Consider the following 23,118-nt stretch of genomic DNA (forward strand, 5'->3'; position numbering starts at 1 on the left):
CCATGGTGTGTGGATGAGGGTTTCCATAACTTGTTTCTCAGCTGAATCTTGCCCTGGGTTCCTAATGTGGCAAGGCATTCACATCCTGGGCTCAGGTGCTTTTCATCTGAGACACAAAAATTAACATGCAAAGTTTAGTTTGGGATATTTATCTAGAAGGTACAAAGGGCATTACTCCAAGGGGTAGGGTAGGAAATACAGTCAACCAAACAAATTTCAGGTACTTGGTTTAAATGCACACTTACACCTCTTCCTTACTAAAAAGTAATGCTGTAAGGCTATTCTTCACTATTCTGAACCTTACCTAAGGATAATACTCACCTTTTTTATCTATTCACTCTTCTTAACTCTTGAGTGTCCATTGTCACTATCACCATACAGGGCAGTGGCTGCTGGCAGCAGTGCAGGAGCTTGAACAAACAACTGTGCCATTAATCATCACCCTGAGACATTTTGAGGGGCATTAATTCCTTTTTCTTACAGACAGCATTTTTGTGGTGGCACACTTGGGCACAAAAAAGGCCTTGACCTCTTGTTATAATGTGCTACCAACACTATGGAGCACATAGAAGTCCTGTGATGAGTTTATAAAGATTGGTTGAACCTACTTTGGCCTGCAGAGACATGTTTCATGTCCGTTTTGTACACAATAAAATCCGGGTAAGTGCTGGTTTGAAGGGAGTGATTTACACCCTTAATCTCCTCTTTATTAGCCAGGGAAAGTTAGGTTGAATTACCTTTCTGCAATATAAGTCACTGGCTGGTTTGTCTCCTTTTGGTTACAGGTTAGTTGTTGAATTCACAGTAGGTCACTAGTGTAGCTGTGGGAAGCTGTGCAAGGAGCATCCAATTACAGTGGGTAATTCCCTTTGGAAGCATTGCCAAAGCTTTACAGGCATCCTTACTTGCATGGCAGTGATGTGCATTGCAGCTCTCTGATTTGCTTCCTGCCTCTTGCAAAAATCTCTCGGAGACCTTGGGAGGCTTCCAGATAAAGGTGTTTCCCACTGTCTAAGGACTGGATTTGGCTGTCTGATGACTGGGTGGGTTGAATAAGCAACCTTGCTGGCACGAAGCACACTGCTCTCCCAGCTGAGGGGTGCAGAGCAGTGAGGTGCTGGAAGGTGGAGAAAATCTTTTTGCATTCAATGAACATAACAGCAGAACAGAAAGACTTACAGAAGAACAGGTTATACCTTAAGTCCTTTAGTTTTCCTTACATTTTTTTCTTCCAGATCATCAATGGAGGACAGGAACTATTCCTTTGTCAGTGGAATTCTCTGAGAATTTTCCTTTCCAATAAAATATTATGAGGTCACTGCTGTAGGTTTGCAGCTGATTTCTGTGCAAGTGCTGACTGTGGCTGGGTGCACTGGGCTCTGGTATCCCTCTGTATCCTACAGTCTGTCAGCTCTTCTCATGGCATAGAAGTTTTTAAAGGGAGAACAGCAGTTTTTTGTTTCTCAATGAAGTGAGGAAAGATAATTTTGGTGAGGAAAAAAGTGGCACATGGTAACAAAAAATGAGCAAAAAAGCATTGCTTTTAGGAGATGAGGAAGAATATAAAAGACTCTATTAAGCTTCACCTTTAGAATTTCTAACTACAGTTAGAAGAAATAGATGTATGTAGGATGCTTATCTCAGCACCAAAAAAACCTCCCCTATCTCCAACTTTGCTACTTGATGATTTGGCCTGGTGACTTTAACATCTTGTTTGCAGTTTTTGTAATAATGCCATACAATCCAATTCAATGCCTGTGCTTTAGTCTTCCTTGGATTGCATACTTTTAAAATCTTGAGGTAATTAACAAAAGGGAAGTGATATAAATGTCATTTGTATTGGTTATTACTTGTAGTGACTAATGCTCACTTACTGTGGTTTGCCAAAAAGAAATGAGAGGAAAACCTGAAGGGATTTCTACGGCACTTTCAATGTTGAAAGATCACTTTCCAGGGCGTGTTCCCCTGCAGACTTATTCCACAGGCTTCCCACTAGTGGCACATATTGTCCTGTTGTCACAGATGGACGTATCATTTCAGAGATGCAAATTTACATTTGCACAACCTGTGTGTGTAGGAAGTTTCAGCCCAGCACCTCCTCTCTACCTTTTTTGTCCTCATGGTGCATCTCATTACAGACACCATGGGAGATTTTGAATTATTGCAACAGCCCAAGCAGTGTAAAGTCCTGCTGGAAGAGCACTTGTCACATTTTCACAAGTGCCCATAACAACCTGGCTGCTTCATTTAATAATAAACCTCTAATGACAACTGGAAAAGACTTAAAATAACTCCATTATGCTTCTAGTGTTTGCTTAAATGTAAAAATTCTTGCACTTAAAATGTCCCAAGTTCTTCTAACACCTTGATTTCTTGCCAGCTCCTAAGAGTTTTGATCATAGTCATTAAAGTCCTTAGGGGTTTTGTTGTTGGTTGGTTGGTTTCTTCCATCAACAGTGTGTTAGGTTTTATCTCCTTAATGAAGAATATTTTTTTTAAATGTGGTCGAAGTTTTTTTTCATGTGTCTTCACCATCCTCTGAGCTCTTTCAAAGGCAGAGCAGTTACAGTGTATGTGTTGTGTCCTGGAGCTCTGGCCGTGGTTCCCACATCCCTCCATGTCCTAGGGTCCAAACGGGAATAGAAAAAGGTCTTCGATCTGAGGAAGGCTGAGGACATGTCCTTGTAAAACACAGGTCACTTTGGAAGAGCAGATTTCTGTCAAGCCCAGATTGCTTGACTTAAAATATCTTTTCTGGCTTAAAACAGTTTTCCTGTCTCTGGTTCTTGCCTTGTTTACAGGAGCCCCTGATGGCTGTGAGAAGGTTTGAGTGGCTGGAAACAGCCTCCTCAAAGCCCTCGCCAAGAGCCCAACCAACAGGGCACTTTTGGGGCTGGCTGGAGTTGTCTGGGCTAGCAATAAACAAGAAAGACTCTGAAAATGGGGACAAGCAAGAAAATGCTTGAAGCAGCCAAGGGAACCCTGCAGCAAGAGAGGAAAAATTACCCTGGCAGATGGCTTCCTTAACAGGAGCTAGGGCAAGGCTGGCCTTTCTAGGGCCTCCAAATGCCTCTCGCAGAAATCAGGAGGTGATAACCAAGGTCCAGAAAAGGGGTATAAGAGGGTAAGAAAGTCAGTGATCTCAGCTGTGTTATGCAAAACAGAACATCTCAGCTGTGGGAGTGGGGAATGGAAGGGATGTGGTGGTTTCTTTGGGAAAAGAGCAGCCCTCTTGGAAAGAGGGAAGTCCAAGGAAGCTGGTTTGAGCAACTGTGTTTTAAAGCTCCTCACAGGAAAGTCCCTATAACGTAACCATGTAGTGCTGAAAAGCTGCACTGATTGCAGCACTTGCCTTGAGAGGGCCTGTGTCCACAGCTGCTCTGCCAGGCTTCATGACACAGCTACTCCACGGCTTTAATTAACAGCTATTTGAAACAATCTTGATTGGGTTTTGTTTGGCAATCACAAATAAGCAGGTATTGCTGGGTATTCTGAAGCTGGTCTTCCGGTACCACATGGCAAAATGTGTTAATGATGTACTAAGTAGTCCTAGTAATCACATGTTCTGTATGTCAAATTTGAGTTAGTAAAACCTTCGTGAGTTCTCTTGGACAACTTAAACTTTACCACTTCATGTTATTTAGTTCTTTTTTTCTCTTTTCTTTATAAGGTTTGAATTATTTGTTTTGGGTCTTCCTGAGGAAGCAAACAGAACACAAAAAAAGCAGCTTCCCATTTTCTAAATAGTTGTCTTCTAATTTTATACAAAACCATGTTTCAATTGAATTAATGAACAGTTTCAGCCAACCTAAAACTGTATTTTAATGAAAATTTTAAATCACGGGATTTCCCCCCCCTAATTCTATTCTTGTCTTTTACCTTCAAGATCCAGAAAATGTCAGATATTCCTCTTTCAAAATTGCCAAGACAGAGTGTCTTTTTTTTCTCCTCTCTCTGAATTAAGTATTTTTAAACTGCAAGCCCTCAATTTTTAGTATTGGAAGGCATTTTCATGTTCAGGCTGTCGATTTTGGCTCCAGCAATTTTCCTTTTCCAAATCTTCTTTGGGATCTATGCATCTTGGGGAAATTCTCAGCCCAGCTGAGAGAAGTAGAGAAGCACTGACTTGTATAGAAGTGATGAGGGTCAGGCTCAGTTTCGGCATGGTTGTATGATCCCTTTAGTGCTGAAAAGTTGCTGATAGCTTTTCTTGGTGAAAATTTTGGGATGTTAAACACATCTGTGTCTAATATGTGTTTAACATTCTTGCATTACATTAATTTAATTAATTAATCAATCACATTGCTACTTTTTGTAATCAGGTTTCTTTTTGTCCAGAAATGACACTTGGTGGTCTCAATCCCTTGCAAGAGATAGTGTAAAATCCATTCTTCCCACCTTTGTAGAAGTTTTTCAGAAATCTACACTTCTAGACTACTTTAAGGATAAGAAACGTATTAGTCAAAATGTTTCTGCTGTTGTGTTTACTATGCCTACCGGCAAATACAAATTAAAACTGGAAGGGAAATAGGGCTGTAACAAAGCAAATATAATGGAACTTAGTGTCCAGCTTAGCAGAAAGCTTTTAACTTTTTTTAAAGTTTCCTCTTTTTACTATATGGTGTGTTGACTCTGGCTGGATGCCAGATACCCACCAAAGCTGCTCTATCACTCCACTCCTCAGTGAGGTGACTAAGGAAAGGCTCAGAGATCAAAACAAGGGCATGGAGAGATTACTCACCAATTGACATCACAGGCAGAACAGATTAAACTTGAGGAAATTCATTCAATTTTTTAGCAATCAAATCAAGGTAGGATAACGACCAAATAGGTAAGATCAAATATTAAAATGCATTCCACACACACACCCCCCCCTCTCTCTTCTTCCTGGGCTTAACTTTACTCCTGATTTTCTGTACCTCCTTCCCCTAGCAGTTCAGGGGTATGAAAACGGAGGTTTTGGTTAGTTCATCACATGTAACTTCTGCTGCTCCTTTCTCCTCAGGGAGAAAACTCCTCACACTATCTCCCTCCTCCAGCATGGGCTCCTCTCTCCATGGAGCCATGAGTCCTGCCAGGATCCTGCTGCTGTGTGCTCTTCCCAAGGGGTCACAGCCTCTCTGGGCATCCACGTGCTCTGATGTGGGGTCCTCCAGGTGCTGCAGGTGGATCTCTGCTCCCACATGGGCTGCAGGGCCACAGCTGCCTTACCATGGGCTGCACTTTGGGCTGCAGGGGAATCTCTGCGCAGGCACCTGGAGCAGGTCCTGCCTCTTCTTCTGCACTGACCTTGGGCTCTGCAGAGTGGTTTCATATGTCCATCCTCCATGTACTCATTCTTCTCTCTGGCTGCAGTTGCACAGGGTTTTTTTTCCCCCTTTCTAAATATGTTAGGAAGATGATACATTAGGAGATGATACCACTGCCAGTGATGGGCTCAGCCTTGTCCACTGAGTCCTCCCTTGGAGCCAGCTGGAATTGGCTCTGCCAGACATGGGAGAAGATTCTAGCAGAGAATCCACCACTGATGCCTACCGACTACCAAAGCCCTGGCACACAAATCCATTGAAGGCTATTCTTCCATTCTTCTTTCCAGTTATAGGCTTTGTCATCACACTTGAGATGTCCATTTCTGTGAAAAGGTGGTTGGCTAGCCTAAGGGACTGTCGACAGAGTACAATTAACTTTGCAGGGAGAAATGTGACCTCAGAACACTAGATATTTATCTGTTATACGTAGGTAGCAGGAAGCAATCACCAGTGCCGGGATGGCTTCCAGGATGCTCATGACAGGTGCACCAGGTCTCCTCATCATCTGCACTTTCGATAGGTGGGAAGTTCATTTCTCTCAACAGGCACACGTCCACAATTGCATCAAAGTAATGTCATCCAATAGTATTTCTAGATCTGTAATTTATGAAGTACAACCTACAATTAGTGAAAACTGGTTTCTTCCTCAGATAACCATTTCTGCCAGTCATGCAAGCACTGAACTGCCTGAAATGACTGGATTGCGTCACAGCCTCTAAAGCTCCAGAGATATTGAGCAAGTTAGCTCTGGTTTTGTGCTTGGGACTTATTATGCATTTACTCATCAGAGATTATGCAATGATCAAATCCCCGTATTTGGCTATGTTCCTTTCAGCTACTGCCTTCTCATGCCCTTTGCTTTATCAAAGGAGTCCTAAACCTTTGGAAATTACAGAAGGGAGTTTCCCCCATTAGTGTTTCCTGGATGAATAGCTGTATTGCTGTGAGGCTTTATTTACATCAGTTCAGAAAAGGTACTAATATGCAATAAAACAATATCTCTTTGTGAGGATGAAAATCATGGAAAGTGTTGTTATCTGTCAGGTGATTAACAACCAGTATATTTCTCAACGTATTGTGGGGCACAGGTAAAGATACTGACAGTGTCTGACATTCAAGTTCTTTGTTTTAACCTTTCATGTTTAATGTTAGACCTAAACCCATAAAGTGACAATAATCAAATGGTTAATAATTATAAAATTCCTTCTGTCTTTCTCTTCAAAAGTCCATGAATATTTTAACCCTTGCATGAACCAGGTGAATTGCTCCTGTGCTTTTCCATGATGGGGAGAATGATGTGGTAAGCCCATCCCCTCCCCACCCCCCACAATTTTTTGCCCTGTATGGGGGTGTTTATCAAGGTTGAACTATTGAGTCCTCTTCAGCACTTCAGACTTTCAGCAGGTATTTTGGTGAATAAAAGTCCTTTGGGATATAAGAGAGGAAATGAATTATCAAGATGCAGCAGCTTGGGGACCAGAGAAAGTTGCTTCTGGCTGTAGCTTTGCAGATAGTGTCTGAGAGCAGTTTCACTCCCCAGCTCTTCTCTTCAACATTCCCAAACTGCTCAGAATCGTCAGTTCCCCAGAGTCACTTGGGAGAAGGCTCAAATTTCCCTGATGCATTTCTTCTTCTTCCACAGGTCTGACTGGATGGCTCTGCAGCACTGGCACCCAGGCTGTCTTTGCCTTATCTTCTGTTATACACACAGGAGGGGTTGAGCCTTTTTTCTCTGGCCCCTGGAACAATGGGAGAGGAAGTTTAGGAGAGGATGAACACTTTGTCAGTCTGTGTTTTGCTGCTCTACCTTACTGTGACTGCAGATGTTGTGAGGGGATCTGACAAGGGACAACAGGAGGGAGGGAAGATGAGAAGCTTACATCAAAGTCAAGTCAGAAAGAAAAATAAGTCAGGGAACTAAAATAAAAATAAACAGCTAAATGCGAAAAACTCAGAAAAAAATAATGTAAGGTTGACTGTGGCTTGGGAAAGAACCCAATCACGCTCAAGGAAGGGCCACGTCCAGCCTGAGTATCTGCAAGGGTACTCAAACTAGGCTTTCACATCCCATCCTGGGCAACCTGCCCCAGTGCCTCAGCCCCTTGCTATGGAGAGGGGGCTTCCCTATGTCTGAGGGGAATTTCCCTTTTCTCAGCTTGTGGCTGATGCCTCTCATGCATTGGCTGTAGCCTCTGGGCACAGCCCTCCCCATGCAGGCCCCAGGGCAGGGAAATGATGACCTCCCTTGACCTGGTGGCCCCCTCAATGGATCCGCAGTAGTGTTAAGACATTTAAGACTAAATACTTTTATATGGCACCTGCCACTGACCCAGGAGCAGGCTTGGAGGTGCCACTGGCCACCCTGGGGCCTGGCAGCCCCATCTCTTGGCTGTGTGGCAGTCCCTGGCTAGCTCACATGGCCCCACTTGGTCACACAGGTGCCGAAAGAAACCAGGTTGAAAGTTTGGTTGGGTCACGGTGGACAACAGTCACTGTCCCCACATTCCCAGGGAATAATGAAAAACACCTCCCTGCAACATAGAAACACCTCCCTGTTTTTATGTAATTTTTGCCTTCTGTTTGCATTAGGGATTTGTGAAGGTAAACTGGTAAGATACAGTTATGTGTCATATCACAACCAATAAAGCTTTCTTCAGCTGTTTGCATTAACCTTTTTAGATTGTTTTAACTACTTTGTGCAAATAAACCGAAGGTACTTTGTACACGCCAAGTACAAAACAAAATGACAGCACTCCTGAAGTTGGGGTCCTCCTCGTGGCTCTTGTTCTAAATCTCAATCTTAACCTAATTTCCTAAATTAAGCAAAACATGAGATAAAAGGAACATCATGAGCATGAGTCCAGCTGTGATGAGGCACATCACCAGCCACGGTCAGTTGTGGGAACCACTGGTGTGATGAAAGCTGCCTGAGGGCAGGAGGACTACGGGGTGTCAAAGCTCAGATGAGAAGATTCTGCCCAAGATGCACTGAATGGGGAAGAAACAGAGCTGTAGAGCCACAAGGAAGACTTGAGATGCAAAGCCACCTCCATCTGGATAACAGTATGGCCTAGGAACTGGCATATGAAATGCCAAAGTTTGCTATAGGTGTAATAGATTTGGGATCCAAGAAATCTTTAATTAAAAGAAAAAACTCTAATTCTAGTCAGCTAGTTTGAGGCATTGCCTAATGCTGACAGACAGTCTTTAAAGCAGTGCAGAGATAGCTGCATACTGAGGGCTTTGATATTTTTGTGCTTTTGTGGCATTTCACTATGATCCATAAAACAGTTACAAAAAGCCATATACATTAGGGCATGGGTTCTTTGTTGCCTCCTCCCCATCCTTTGGCCAGTGGCTGTGGCTCTGCAGAGAAGCAAATACAGTATAAATGATGCCATGCACACTGCAAGGTTGCTCACGTATACCTCAGCCATATGAAATTCCTTCAATTCTCCCTATTACATAGAGAAATTAATTTCTCTGAATACCAGTCTGTTCTAGAGTTCAAGCTGTTTCCATTTCTACAAAGAAATAAGAAGAACTCACCCTCTGAGAGAAGTACTGGCACTCTGTGGAGGATAGAAGGCATGTGATTATGCACTGCCTATAACTGTCCATGAGTTCTACCTTAAGAGAAGCCACTCAAAGCTCAGGTTACTCTATAAGCACCTGGAGCTGGCAGCAGCTCCTGTGTATACCAGCTGGCTAGGATATGGCCTGCAGCCATCACAGTAGTTTCACACAGATCCCTAAACAGCATGGGAAAGTACCATCCTTCAGCAGCAGCTCAAACAGGGCTCTTGGAGTGGTGACAGAGCCTCTCCCTGGTGGTTTCTCTAGAGCTGAGAGGCAATTTTAAGATTTTGTGTATTTTTGAAGATTTAGGAGTCACAATACTCTGATACCATTAGGGAAAGCAACAAACTACAGCTGTTGTTTATGAAGTACATTAATGCATTCTAGAAAGCACAGATTTGGAGAATATAGCCCCCATTTCTAGTTAGTTTCAAGCTCACTCTGTTTCAGGTGAAATAGTTGAGATGTGTAACAAACTGTCAGGAAGTCATAGCAGGGAAAATATGGTTAAGGAAACTAAATAACCCATTTGCATGAATACTCAATGATCCTTGCCAATACTACAGTCCAGAGCTCAGAAAGCAGCAGCCTGGAAATCCCGATGTTACTGTGTTGGCCAACCAGGAAATATTAATGGAGTGCTTTGGTGTTGGTGCAGCTTGTGACACAGCTCCTGTGAGCTTGCCGCACTGAAATTGATCTTGTTGGCTCAGCCTACCTCCCTCTGCCCCCAGGTTGGGTTTATTAAACTGGAGCGCAGCAGACATACGGTTTCTGTATGTAACATTTAAAGTTACCTACATTTGACTTTCCTCATTTCACAACCCACACTCCTACCCCTAAAACAACACATGCTTCACCCACAGAACCATTACGTCATAGCCTTTTATTTCCTTTTTTTTTTTTTTTTTGTATGGAATCCTTTAAGCAACTTTAAAAAAAATGAAAATATTCCCCAGCACACTGTTATCTCTGGTTGTAGAACCCGGAAGGAGTGCTGGGGCTAAATCAGGCTCGATGGAATTTGCTGTGGGGAAACCCGCTGATGACAGTGGAACCCGCCCCAATGTGAATTTCCGTGGCTCCTGCCACCCCTTTATAAGCAGGTGGAGGAGCGCCAGGGCTGGCAGAGCAGCAGGCAGGGACTCACTGGAGCACAGCTGTGTGTACAGAGAGAATGACTGGCTGCAGCAGCGAGAGCATGGTCCTGGTCTCCCTGCTGGGGCTCCTGCTCCTGTGGGGCACCTCAGACGGTGAGTGACTTGGGGTGCTCTGCCCTGGGAAGGACTCCAGTGCTGCTCACAGCTGGCAGCAGGAGCTGGAAGCGAATGTTTTCAGCAAAATGGGCTGTCTCACCCCCTCCTCTGTCATGAGGGAGCTGCATGGTTGGGGTTGAACAGGTACTGCCCTAGACAGCAGGGCAGTGTGGGCCAAATGGGGTTTATTTACTCCGTTTTGTCCTTCACTCAGCACAAAGCAACCAGGATTGCTGCCTGTCCTACACCAAAGTGCGTCTGCCTCGGTGGGCCCTGAAGGGTTACACGGAACAGCTCTCCAGCGAGGTCTGTGACATCCCTGCCATCATGTAAGTTACTTTCTGAATTTCCACTCATTTTTCTGGCGTGTTTTAATCTTGGGATGCCGGTTTGGGCTAAAACAAGGATTTGAATCTTATAAGTGTGATTTTTCCTGTCTTTTCAAAAAGCTGAATTAACTGAATAAATTATATATCACACCTGTAGACAAAACACACAACTTCTACATAGGGACTGCTAAACCAAGGGACAGTCATACAGTGTAAATAATAAATCAGCCTCTTTAGGAATAAGCTGTGCAAACAAAGACAGCTCCAGCTAAGGGCCACTCTGGCCAACACAGAGTGTTCCCTTGCCAAAACCCATGAACAGACCCATAAGTGACAAGACTTCTTCTAATTCACAGGGATCAGATTTTTTTTTTTTCTTATGAGGTTTTGGCCTAGATGTTGATCTATCATCTTATCTTGACAGCAGCTACTCTCCTTAATTCCACAAATTGTTTCTGGCATCCAGCAAAGGTCTTTGCCTAAACAGATCAAATAAATTGAACAAAATTTTATGGTGCAAAAAATGATCCCTGAGACTGAAGTAGCTATTACATTTAACTTTCTGTTCCTTCATTTAATACTGGAGGAATTTGGAGCATTCCATGTCTAATTGGTGTTTACAAAAGCAGTTTCCATTGATCATTATATAGAGTAAATGTACTCTCCATAGTAATTATTGGCAGGGATTTCTGATTTTTTTATCATTATTTCTTTTCCAGTTTCCACACTGCCAGTGGGCTGAAGGCCTGTGTAAATCCTAAGGAAGGCTGGGTGAAGAGACATCTCCTTTTCCTGAGGTAGGAATCGAAACTTCTAATTAACACCAGGCTGATGAATCCAGGGCATGTATGAAAGCCTGTTTCTTACATCTCCTGAATGCCACTTTCAACAGCAGTGGTGAACACATTTGTCTTTTCATTTCCTGTCATTCTTAGCTATTCCCTTCTGGAGTCTTCTCAGGGACAGTCATGTCACGTCCCTTCTTCCACCTGAGCTATTCTCTCAAGGAAGAAGAGAAAACTAAAATAGAGGTCATTATTAATATGTGTTCTCTCTTTCTTTTAACAGCCACAAGCTCAGGAAGATGTCAGCCTGACTTGGTTTCCAGCAAGGAGCTAAACACAGAGATGGCTGAAGAAGCACTGGGTTGAGGCTGAGATGGTTTGTGCACTGTTGTGTGCTCACTCACCTCCAGCTCCGACTTCTTTGGAACTGATGAACTTCTTCAGTTGATTCATATTGCACTGCTGTTTTGCTTGAGCTAAGCATTTTGTTAGAGTTTCTATTTTTACTAATGTGTGTATGTTACTGGTGTTTTTACTAATATGTGTATGAGTACTGTTTAGTAAGGTCTACCTTGAGCTGTTGTACAGAGTGGGAATTTTATTAAGTTTATTGCATGTTGTTTTTGTTTTCAAAAACATTGTTTTCTTCAGTGTGTGTAAAGCAGATTATTTATTCTGTTTATTTTGGTATTGTCTTGTGACAAAATGTTTCCTTTAAGCTGTAGTTATCAATAACTATTTAACTATTTTTAAACAAAGTCTGTTTGTAGAAAAAATATATTGGAGATTTAAAAAAAATAAATTATAAAAATTAGCACTTTCTTTGATATGTTTATTTCTTTTTAATTGAAAATGTGACTTGCCCTTGAAACTAGTTCCTTTGTTAAGAGCCTCCAGCTGAAACAATTGCACAGGTGTGTTGACACCTGTTAAAGCCATTTTCCACCTTGGTCACTTTGCTTGCCCTAGACGCAGCTATGACCTCCCCAGGATATAATTCCTTCCTCAGTCCTGGAGACCTGCTATATACCAAGCTTTTGTTTAGCATGAAGACTTATCTTCATCTTAGTCAGACTTGAGAGAACTCCTTTTGCCAGTTTATTTATTCAGGAGGAACCTTACACATGGGCTTACACAGCTTACTGAGCAAGCTTCTAGCTTACCCACCAAGGAGGATTCATTGTGGTAACACAGTCTGTTCTTGACTTAAAGGGCTTTCTCTAGAGGAGAAACTTGCATTTCCTCCCCTTTTTGTGTTTGCCTATGGTATCCTGTGGCTTCCAGCATAATGAGGTTTTCCTGATGCCTGATAAAATAATGAGACCCCCATGGGTGCAGGTGGGCTGGGGAAGACTGCTCAGCTTTTTATGCACTATTACATGTGGACTTCAGGGATCTGATCATGTAGGGTGTGCAGGTGAAGTCCTCTCACTGTCAGCACCAGAGTCTCAAGGATAAATGTACACCTTGCCTTTTAGTACCTTCTAGTCAGAGAAATACAAGCATTAATTTTAATTTAAACTTAAATGCAAAGTATTTCTGGTGCCCTTAAGAGAGGACATGAGAGATACTGGGTTTTTTAAATGTTCATACTTGTAAGACTGATATCTTCTGGTTTCAACACCCGCTAGAATTTAAAAAATCTGCTTGTGGCTCTACAAATCTGGGAACTGTCAGTTCCCTGTGGGCAAAGCTCTGAAGAAGCAAGGTGTCTTAAGGAGAAAAATTAATTAGCCCAGATTTCCTTCAGGTAGATTCCTGATATTGAGAACATAATGTATTCTCCCAGGAGAAGTAATTACTCAGCTTGTTCCCTGGGCATTCCCCTAACTCCTGAGCAGAAGTGCAGAGCTCTGTCTCATGCCTGCTTAGCGTTGGTATGGGCTGTTTGGGCTCAGGAAGTTCATAGGCTAAATCAGGTACCAAAAAATGGTACATACACGATGAATGGGTCTGTGTTAAAAGTGCTGGAAGGTGAGGTTCCTCAAGCCTACCCTGGGAACTGGTGTTAGGAAACAGAGCTGTAAAGAACTTGGTACAGAAAAGCCTGGAGTCCAAGGGTTGAATTCAAAGCAGAGGAGCAAAATAAAGGAGTGAAGACCAGTGTCTGGAATTCTGTTGGGTGGCTCTTTACTCCCGGTTCTGTTCTCTTTAAAGTTTTGCATTGCTTCTGTAACTCACCCTTCCTCTGGTCATCCATGGTTCCGTTGCTACAAAACCCCACATGCTTCATCCACAGAGCTCTGACTTCAGGGATTTGGTTTTAGTTCCTCTTATTCTGGTTGATTTTTTTTTAAACCCAACTCCCTGGGGAGAAAAAAGATATTGAATATATTGGTTTCTATGTTCAGCATCAGAAATTGCTATGGTCGTTATGTTACTGGTAGGAAAGTCTGTGTAGAAATGGCACGTCCCTCCATGCCTTCCTGAGGATACAAACAGGTATTTTAACTGAATGCTGTGACTAAAATCCAGCAGATCAGAGGCACATTTTTGTATGTAACCTAAAGTGGTCAGTAAGAAGTTCTGATAGCTTTGTAAATCATGACCCTGTCTAGAAAAAACTGAATCCTGATTACTTTGGTGGGACTGTTCTGCATGTGAATAGGTCAGTTTGTGTCTCCTCTCTATCTTTGGTCTTCAGCTCCTAATTCAGCCTATGCAATTTAATTGAATAATCTGAGACACAGAATTAAATAACGGTCATTTTTGAGACTTTTTCTCTCTCATTTACATTATGTTAAAAAAATAAAAATATTTTTTTCTTGCAAAATGTTTTTTATTATAGCTTGGATATTTGGGAAGCAGTTGTGAGAGCTTTCCCTTCAAACTCTGAGCAGTTTACACTTCAGTTTCAAAGTGTCCTGCTTTCTCTGTATTGAAACCAGTCCTCAGAGAGTCTTGTGCTAACTGTATTGCTATTGAATCCCATTTGTGTCTACACTTTCTCTGTGCTTTTTGTTGGCTTTTTAAAATAAATTTTTTCCTTCTTCTCTATTTTTTTTTTTTAACCATTAAGCAATCTCACACATTTCTGAGTCAGGAATTGCAGTCTTTTGTTGTGTTAGGATCTTTGACAGAAAAACTTCTGTCTGCATATGGAATCATAATTAGATTTACTTATTTCTATTTTTTTAAATCCCACTCCAGCACAAAACAACAAAGTAACTTATAAAAAAAGCAAATAGCAAATCTGATGATTTAATTTTGCTGTTAAAATATAAAACCTGCCACATTTCATCTGCTGGAGAAGTACTAACAAGTTGTTCATTGCATTTCTCTTGAATTGATGGTAGGTAGTTTCCATTAGTTGAAGACTCTTTTATTCCTTCCTTGTCTCCCAATTTTTCCACCCAAAGGGGAAAAACACGAAGGGAGGTTGTAAAGCCCCTGCAAATCCAAGAGACAAATGGGTGCACAGCTTTCAAGTATATCTGAAACCCAAGCTTCACTGAGTGTGCTTGGTGACAGTGACACTTGCAGCCCCTCCATAGGGATGTGGATAATTGGTCAGTTATTTTCAACTACCAACAAGCCCACGTGCAGCCTAACTTCACTCCTGCTGAACTGGAATGCACCATTCAGCTGCAAGTTTGTTGAGAACTGAACTGGGGAACTCAAGAACTGCAAAGGGCTTTAAGCTTATGACACTGTCACTTGATTCTAGTGGCATCTACCCAGCTGGATAAACATCAAAACAATAGAAATGGATCAATTGTAACAAACCTTCTGTATGCTGAGTTCAGCTGTGTTACAGCCTGGCAGTCTTGCTCCAAATATCAGGCTACAGAGAACATCCTTTGCCAAAAAATGAATCATAAAAGAAGCTTTTAGTCTTCAGAACAAACCCACTGCAGTGTGCATGCTAAGTGTACTAAGCAGTCATAGCTGTACAACTGTACATAAATGAAAACGACGATTTATGTTCCCATAATCTCGTGGTTGCTCTATTTTGGGAGGTGTCAGCCTTAGCTGAGTAGTATTGCAGTCCTAAGTCTATAAAGGCCTTTGAATTGCTCTGTTTATTCCTTCTGTGCTGTCAGGTGCAGACAGCTTCCAGCCAAAGCCCTCCTAGAGCTGCTGAACATTCAAATGTGATATACAATAGCTACAGTCCTGTGGCTGCTATTGACAGTATTGCTCAAAGACCTACCACTGCAAATAAACCCAGGCACTTCTTTAATAGTGTTTTACTTTCTTGAACTTTTAACATTATTCAAAGATTATGCACTACAAAATGCATATTAAATGTAAAAGCAGCAGATGAAATTTAGAATACTATATGAATTGGGTAAAATGGTACCAAATTAAAATATGAATGGGTAAAAACCAAATATGCCACAAGAAAAATAGAGACTAAAATACTAATTTTAATTTTTGTTTTCAAATTTACAACAGCATTTCTATAGTTTTGCTTCCATGACTTCATTTATACCCCCAAAATAAAGCAACAGTTTTACTTGTAAGCACCTGCATTTACATTTCCACGTTCCTGAAATTTTCTTGCTCCCTAACTTTAAACTGAAAACTCTCTTATTTTTTACACTCTCTTTGTATCAGGGAAAAAAAAATTATAATCCGGATTGAAACTCCCTGAAAAAACAGATATTCTCTGAGTAGTGTCCATGTATGGAATGTGGAATATACTTAAAAGGTATATCCTCTATGAAAGGGATATTTTATCCACCATCGTGGCCACACAGCTGATGTACGAAAGTGATGAGTAAGACATTGCACATGGCACTTTCTCCTAGACTGATACAGCCAGCAAAGGGATATGAGCATCCAAGGAGAAAGAGCTACACCTATTCTCAGAAGTGGTGGCTCATGCAAGTGGGAGTTGACTTTGTATAAGAATCTGTCCTACAGATTAAAAGTCGTATCACAGGTTCTGTTAAATTTGGTTCCTTCCCAATTCTTAATATGCATGAGGTGCAATCAATTCAGGTCCATTAAACATATAATTAATTTCTACACATATAAATTTAAAAACCCAACCCCTTGATTAAATTTGTTTGTATCCAATGCATTTCAGCATACCAGGTTTTCATGATACTCTTCCTGAAGTATGTTGATTTACCTAAAAAATCTAAGCCTCATAATGATTATTTTTTCGAACCCTCAAAATTAACCCAGTCAAACCACTGGAAAACAAATGATGAAGAACATCTCAGCAGAGCACAAAATATTTTTAATTTCTTAGCCAACCTTCAGGTACAGTGATTCAAACTGTAACTGTCTTCTCTCCTGGCCACATGCCCACAAGCCAAGGCAAAACACATACGTGTAGGCAGAGTGTTTATGAGTAGGATGGTCTAGTACAAGTACTTGACTCTTTCTATATCTTTGGATAATAAAATTTAATCAAAACATACATTGTTTTTGAAGGAGCTTGACTTGCAAGGGGATAAACTCTGTACTGAGAATTGATTTAAACATGGAGGTGCCAGCAGACAGCATCATTAGGTACCCAGGGTAGAGAAACATTACAATGCTGTTAGGAGCTACAGCCTCAAACTTGTGGGGGAGCAGACAGCTATGCAGTGACTGATCAAGCCACCTGATTAGAGTGTGCCAGTGGAGATGTGTTCAAGTAAGTGGTCCAATTGGCAGTGAAATTGTCAATTACAGTGTCAAGATTAAACTAGTAGTTCAATATCCTTGCAGCATCACTGGTGAGGCACAAAGCCAGTGATAATTCTATAAACATTCAAAGTAGGCAAATGGGAAATTGAGAGTGAGAAATTTACTATGGCAGGTAAATCAGAGCTGTAGAGTGGTCAGTGTATAGAGTGATTTCCACTGTTCACTCATGCATGAACTGTATCTCATTTATGAATAAGAATTGTTATACAGCATCTTTAGGGAATGCAAATCAAAATGCTCCCATAAAAATTTGTTGTGCATATCTGACAAATAATAATATTTTGGCTATATGTCCTACCACAGTGATTTATTTTTTTTTCAAATATACATTTTAATAGACCTGTTTCAAAAAGATGATTGTGTGTTCCTGTGAACATCTGAATGTTTCATGTTGTTATGACTAGGAATAAATTGTCAAAATGTCTTTCAGAGATGATGCAAATCTCAGATGTCTGAGACATCTGCAAATCTCAAAGACTTGCTCACTCTATAGCATTCCGCAAACTGGTACAAGAGTAGGCAAAAAATGTTTCGAGAATATGCAAGTGGGTAGTGCTGTATTACTGCTAATGGTTGATGTACATGCACCTTGTTTTGCACATCCACACAAAGAACATCAAAATGATGGTAAAGAAGAGAAGACAATGTAGTAGGACAACCACACTTAATGAAGGAATGTAGAACCATAGAACAGTTTGAGTTGGAAGGGAACTTAAAGATCATCCAGTTTCAACCCTCCTGACATGGGCAAGGACACCTTCCACTAGACCAAATTGCTCAAAGACACATCCAACCCCAACCAATCTGGCCTTGAAACAGATATGGAGAAAAGAACTGCTTAAGGGAAATGCTTAATAAATTCCAGAATTACAGATAATAAATAGGAAATCAAAAATTAGGTTTTTTTGCTTTTTAAAAATGTTTTATTACAAACAATGGTTAGATGAACACACTTCCACTTCAGCAAAGTCGTGCCTTCTACAACAAAGTGGCTTTCACTACTTATATTTTCCAGTTCTACTGTAGACTTACTAGAAATCTTGTTATTTGTCAGGAGGTTTTGCTGCCTCCTGACTCATGGCTTGACCCAATTGTGCATTATGTACATGTATAAGAGCTCCTCTTCTTTCCTCACTGGGTGCATCTGGAAAACTCACTGACCGCAGAACACTTGCAGTATTACCCGACACCGTCGGCTTTGCCGTCTGGATGGGATGATGTGGAGCTCAACCTAAAGGTCTTCAGCCCCCATGGTCTGGGCCATGGAAAAAAAGATTAAAGGCACTTCTGAGTTCTCAGAAACGGTAAGGTAAATATATCTCATTGGGGTTTTTGCGCTGAGGATTTTTACGTTGTCAGGTTAACTCATAAACTTGGCAAGGTTAAGAGGAAGGTCACAGAAAGTGGACAGCAAGAAAAAATATGTTTCAGCTAAGTGAAAATTTGACTGAAGCAAGTAAGGATGTATGGAATTCCCTGACTGCATGGCACATGCAAGCAGTTTGTCAGAGATGGAAAATGGAAAGTTAAGGAAGAGAACTACTGTTCCTTTCTGCTATTTGTTATTATCTCACTGTGCGTGAACATCACAAGCAGCTATCCATGTGAACAGAAATTTGTGGGTGACACACTTCCTTGGCAAATTGCAACTAGTATTTTTTTTTCTAATTTTACATTTTTAAATTAATGAAAACAGCCATGCAAAGAGGAAAATAAGTCCTGGGGAAAGAGAACACTGTTCTACAATGCACTGTCACTTCTTTCTCCTAGAACAGCTCTTACCTAGCAAAGGACAAACTTCCAGAACATAATATCCCTTATATAAGTAATAGTTTTAACATTTTTCATGGCTGTGGTATCATGATTAGCATTGGAAATAACAGAGCATAAGTGAGAAGAAGCTCTAGCAATGCACTGAGTCTGTCTGGGTAAGAGGAAGAATGCCAGAATAAAACAACCTTGGGAGAAAAAAATCATGTAAATCCATTTAATTCACCAAGCAGAAACAAGGAACTGTCAGAGAACAGTTCTTCTGCATTCCACAGACCTGACAATTATGAGAAAGGACAAAACACAAAAACTCCCCTCAGTAAAAATTTGCTTCACCCATTACTGGCGTAACAGAAATAGGAAGTGGCTTTTCTACATCTTTCCCTCAACTCAGACTACTCTTGGGCTGCCCTTTCTGTTTGAGTTCAGCACACCACAGGCTGACCTACTTCAGAACAAGTGGGTCATGGTGCAATTTTAAACCAGAAAGCCTAAACCCCACTTTTCTCTGTGTGTTTGAGTCAGAAACACTTCCTTCATCTTATCCTTAGGATGATACATTGGCTCAAGAGAGGATTTTTCAGAACCTGAGTTGGCAGGAAGAACCCAGGGTTCCCAAAGGAAGATCTTCATTGTAGCTGCACTGATTTGCTTCACATTGTCTGACAGAGTTCCCTTCAGCACTGTAGATAAATCTACACTGAAACCTTTCCAAGCCTCTTGAATACAGACCAATGACTTTTATAATATCTTAACTTTCTGCCTCTCCTGGAACCTGCTGTCATAAGCAAAAATGCACAGGGAGCAACTGATATATAAATTATCTTTCCAGGCTGATATCATCAATACTTTTGATCTCTGTACATAAAAGATGATTATCTCATCCTGGATGTCTCAGCATTTAATTTTTCTTTCCAGTGTAGATATTTTTGAACTCCCTACAGTGTGCACTCTTTGAAGTTGGCCTTTCATGACTCAGAGGCCGTGTGCACTCTTTAGACACTTAAAAAATAGCAGGGCAACAACTTTGCCCCAGCAGTCTGAAAATATTCCTTCTAAAAGTATGCACTAATTGCTTCTTTCCATGAAGAACAGTTGCATTTCTTTTAAACAGTCAAAGTTTAATGGTATGGACAGGAGCTCAGTTTGCTGTATCATCAGAATCCCTCTTATCTAATCTCCAAGTAGCAATGGAATAGCAAGTCCTTCCATTCACTCCCTCCCCACAGTTTTCCCCTTTTCTGCCTAAAGCCTCCTCAGGTGATCCTACCTGTGCTGCAGCCCTGGATCTGTTTTGTCAGAAGGACACATTGCCATCACTGTACATACATATTGCACCCAGGCCTTTCCTGGGCAGCGCTGTGGGAGAAGCTTTGTCTCGGCACAGTGTTAGCTCCTTGTCCCCACTCAGGTGGTGAGCAGTTTTTTCCAGTGACTGTACAGGAGTGGAGCAAACAAGGCACCACACCAGTGCCTCTCTGGGTCGGCCTGGAGGGCAGGCACAGGGATTGGAGGGATTGACCTCTGCCATGACTCCACTGCTCCCTAATCTTACGCTTACAGAAGCAAGGAGAGAGGTGACAGCCGAGGCCTGATTTATCATCCTCCCAGTGTCATTATTGCATCCTAACAACAGGTAATGGCAAATTCTGAGGTGTCCATGCTCAGATGAAGATTTGGAGCAAGAAAGTGAGGGCAAAACATTCTGATCAACAGGTATTGATGTCATGGAGCCTTGCAGTCTTTCCACTTCCCTCCCCTGTTTTGACTGTTTTGTTTAAATATGACTAAAACAATTAAATGTAGTACTTCCAGTTGGTGTTAAGTAATACTGAAGGTAGCAAAAAAGGCTGCATGAATCTGTCTTTATGATGAACAAATTAAGTTTTAAGGTAAGAAGCAGTGTCCATGCCATGGCTGTTTGTTCATGTCATTTAAGTTAAACAAACAGAAAAGTATTTATATTCTAAATTTATAATCTGGGTGGATAAATGTTATGCTAAACAAATACAAAAAGTTGTTAAGAAACTGGAGACCACCAACATTTGGGGTTGCTCAAAAAGTTATTTTTGAATAGGGTTGCTCCAAGTAAGTCAATTCAGTTGGAAAGCTGTTTGGATTGTTCTCAATAAAAATATTTCTTATCTGCCTCAAGACTTTCCACATACAAACAAGACAAAAGACTTAAAACAAACACATGGGAATGAAAAACTCAGAGATCATTTTGTCCCCCAGCCATGTCCTGAAGTAAGTCTGGAATTGGCCATTGTATTTTATTTCCTGGCTTTCAAAAAACCAAAGGACTGTCTTCAAAGTGAAGCTGTAGGGAGCCATATGGGTGTTTTCGAGAAAGTCACGTATTGTCAAACACTGAGTGGGGCTGTCTTGTATTGATCCAGTGTCAACAATGTGGGCTATGAGATGGGCCAAATGAGAATGTGTTTACTGCTTCCCCCTATTGATGCTCTACAGCCATTTCAGCATAAAGCTTGGCTCAAATTTTTCATGCTATTAATGCATTATCTTCTAAAGATTCCATGTTGGTTATCTCTTTTCAATTACATGTTTCCTTCCTCTTCCTGGTGAAATGCACATCCAAAGAAAGGCAGTGAAACTGATGCAGGGTCTGGAGCCTGTGAGGAGCAGCTGGGGGAGAAGTCAAGAAGGAGACTGGGGGGGACATTTTCACTTCCCCAGCTCCCTGAAAGGAGAGTTTGGCGAGGCAGGGTCGGTCTCTTCTCCTGGGTAACAAGGACGAGAGGAAATGGCCTCAAGTTGTGCCAGGGGATGGCTTAGACTGGATATGAAGATTTGCTCACCATTCCTGGCAGTGTTCTAAAGGCGTGTGGCCCTTGGGGACATGGTTTAGTGGTGACCAAGGTGGTGCTGGGTTCATGGTTGGTCTCTGCTGTAAGGCCTTTCCCAGCCTTAATGATTCCGTGATTCTAAACTGTATTTTCATAGCTGTGCTTCAGACTTGAGTACCTCTTTAAAAAAAATTAAACTGATTAGATTTTCCTTTTTTTTTTTTTTTTTTTTTAATGTAATTAATCGTTGCCCTCTTTCCTCAGTAAGCAACTATTCATTTCCAAAAAGTTTTCTCACATTTGCTACACCGTTACTAGCGGCTCTTTGGCACTTCCAATTTTACAGCTTTTTTAGCGCGCTACTTTCTAGATGCGCTTCTTTCCCCTGAGTGTCGCAGCCCAGAAGCCCTGGCAGGTCTGTGTGGGTGACGCAGTGCCAGCACCGCGGCGGTACCGCTGTCCTGGGCTGGCCGGGCCGCCCCACAGCGCCATGGCGGCTTGGCGCCCTCAGCCCCGCGGCTATGGGCCCGCCGCCCCACAGCGCCATGGCGGCCCGGCGCCCTCAGCCCCGCGGCTATGGGCCCGCCGCCCCACAGCGCCATGGCGGCCCGCCGCCCTCAGCCCCGCTGCCCCACAGCGCCATGGCGGCCCGCCGCCCTCAGCCCCGCGGCTATGGGCCCGCTGCCCCACAGCGCCATGGCGGCCCGCCGCCCTCAGCCCCGCGGCTATGGGCCCGCCGCCCCACAGCGCCATGGCGGCCCGCCGCCCTCAGCCCCGCGGCTATGGGCCCGCCGCCCCACAGCGCCATGGCGGCCCGCCGCCCTCAGCCCCGCGGCTATGGGCCCGCCGCCCCACAGCGCCATGGCGGCCCGGCGCCCTCAGCCCCGCGGCTATGGGCCCGCCGCCCACAGCGCCATGGCGGCCCGGCGCCCTCAGCCGCGCATGCGCCCCGGGCCGTTGCCATGGCCGCGGCGGACGCGCGGGCCCGGGCCGGCGGCGGCGGCGATGGCGCTGAGGCGGCTCCTGCTGCGCTACTTCCCGCCGGGTGCGGAGCGGAGCGGGGCGGCCGGGGCGCTCCGGGTGCTGTGGGGCGGGCGGCGGGGCCGTGCGGGTCATGGCGGGTCCCCTCTGCCCGGCAGGGGCTGGGCGCGGCCGGGCGGCTCCGTGGCGCACCTGCGGCCGGCTGCAGCGGAGGTGCCGCTGTTTGTCCCGGCGCCCGGGTGAGAGAGGCTGCGGCTGTAATTAGTGACTTACTGCAAAGTCAAGCCGGTCTGACTCGCATCACAGTAAGGAGTTTAAAAAGTCCACAGTGACTGTAGCTGACACGGAAAAAACAATATTTGTGTTTTTAAATAGCTGTCTAGCAAAAAAAAAAAAAAAAAAAAAAAAAAGTTGCCACTCTCTACAGCTGCCTGAAAGGAGGCTGGAGCCAGGTGAGGGTCAGTCCGTTCTGCCAGGCAGCCCGTGGGAGTTTGGAAGGACACAGTCTTTAACTGTGCCAAGGGAGGTTTAGACTGGATATTAGCAAGAAATTCTTCACTGAAACTGTGAAAAGGAGGCGGTGGAGTCACCATCACTAAGGTGTTTAAGGACTGGCACTCAGTGCCAGGGTTTGGTTGACAAGGGGGTATTTGGTC

At 42.9% G+C, this 23,118-nt stretch overlaps 1 protein-coding gene across 1 annotated transcript; it reads left to right on the plus strand.

Moving 5' to 3' along the window:
• Nucleotides 1–8,884: 8,884 nt before the first annotated feature.
• Nucleotides 8,885–12,028, plus strand: CCL20 (C-C motif chemokine ligand 20). The gene is made up of 4 exons (XM_066326503.1): nt 8,885–10,141; nt 10,359–10,473; nt 11,193–11,270; nt 11,542–12,028. Exons 1-4 carry the CDS (start codon nt 10,066–10,068, stop codon nt 11,567–11,569), a joined length of 297 nt encoding a protein of 98 aa, XP_066182600.1. The 5' UTR covers nt 8,885–10,065; the 3' UTR covers nt 11,570–12,028.
• The last annotated feature ends 11,090 nt before the right edge of the window (nt 12,029–23,118 follow it).

This window comes from Sylvia atricapilla, chromosome 10 (genome assembly GCF_009819655.1).
Source record: "Sylvia atricapilla isolate bSylAtr1 chromosome 10, bSylAtr1.pri, whole genome shotgun sequence".
Classification (NCBI taxonomy): Eukaryota; Metazoa; Chordata; class Aves; order Passeriformes; family Sylviidae; genus Sylvia; species Sylvia atricapilla.

Excerpts from the sequence above, each read along its gene's own strand:
- CCL20 (XM_066326503.1), top strand. The coding sequence starts at position 10,066 with ATGACTGGCTGCAGCAGCGAGAGCATGGTCCTGGTCTCCCTGCTGGGG. Across the intron at positions 10,474-11,192 it reads TGTGACATCCCTGCCATCAT|TTTCCACACTGCCAGTGGGC; the intron begins GTAAGTTACTTT and ends TTTCTTTTCCAG. Across the intron at positions 11,271-11,541 it reads AGACATCTCCTTTTCCTGAG|CCACAAGCTCAGGAAGATGT; the intron begins GTAGGAATCGAA and ends TTCTTTTAACAG.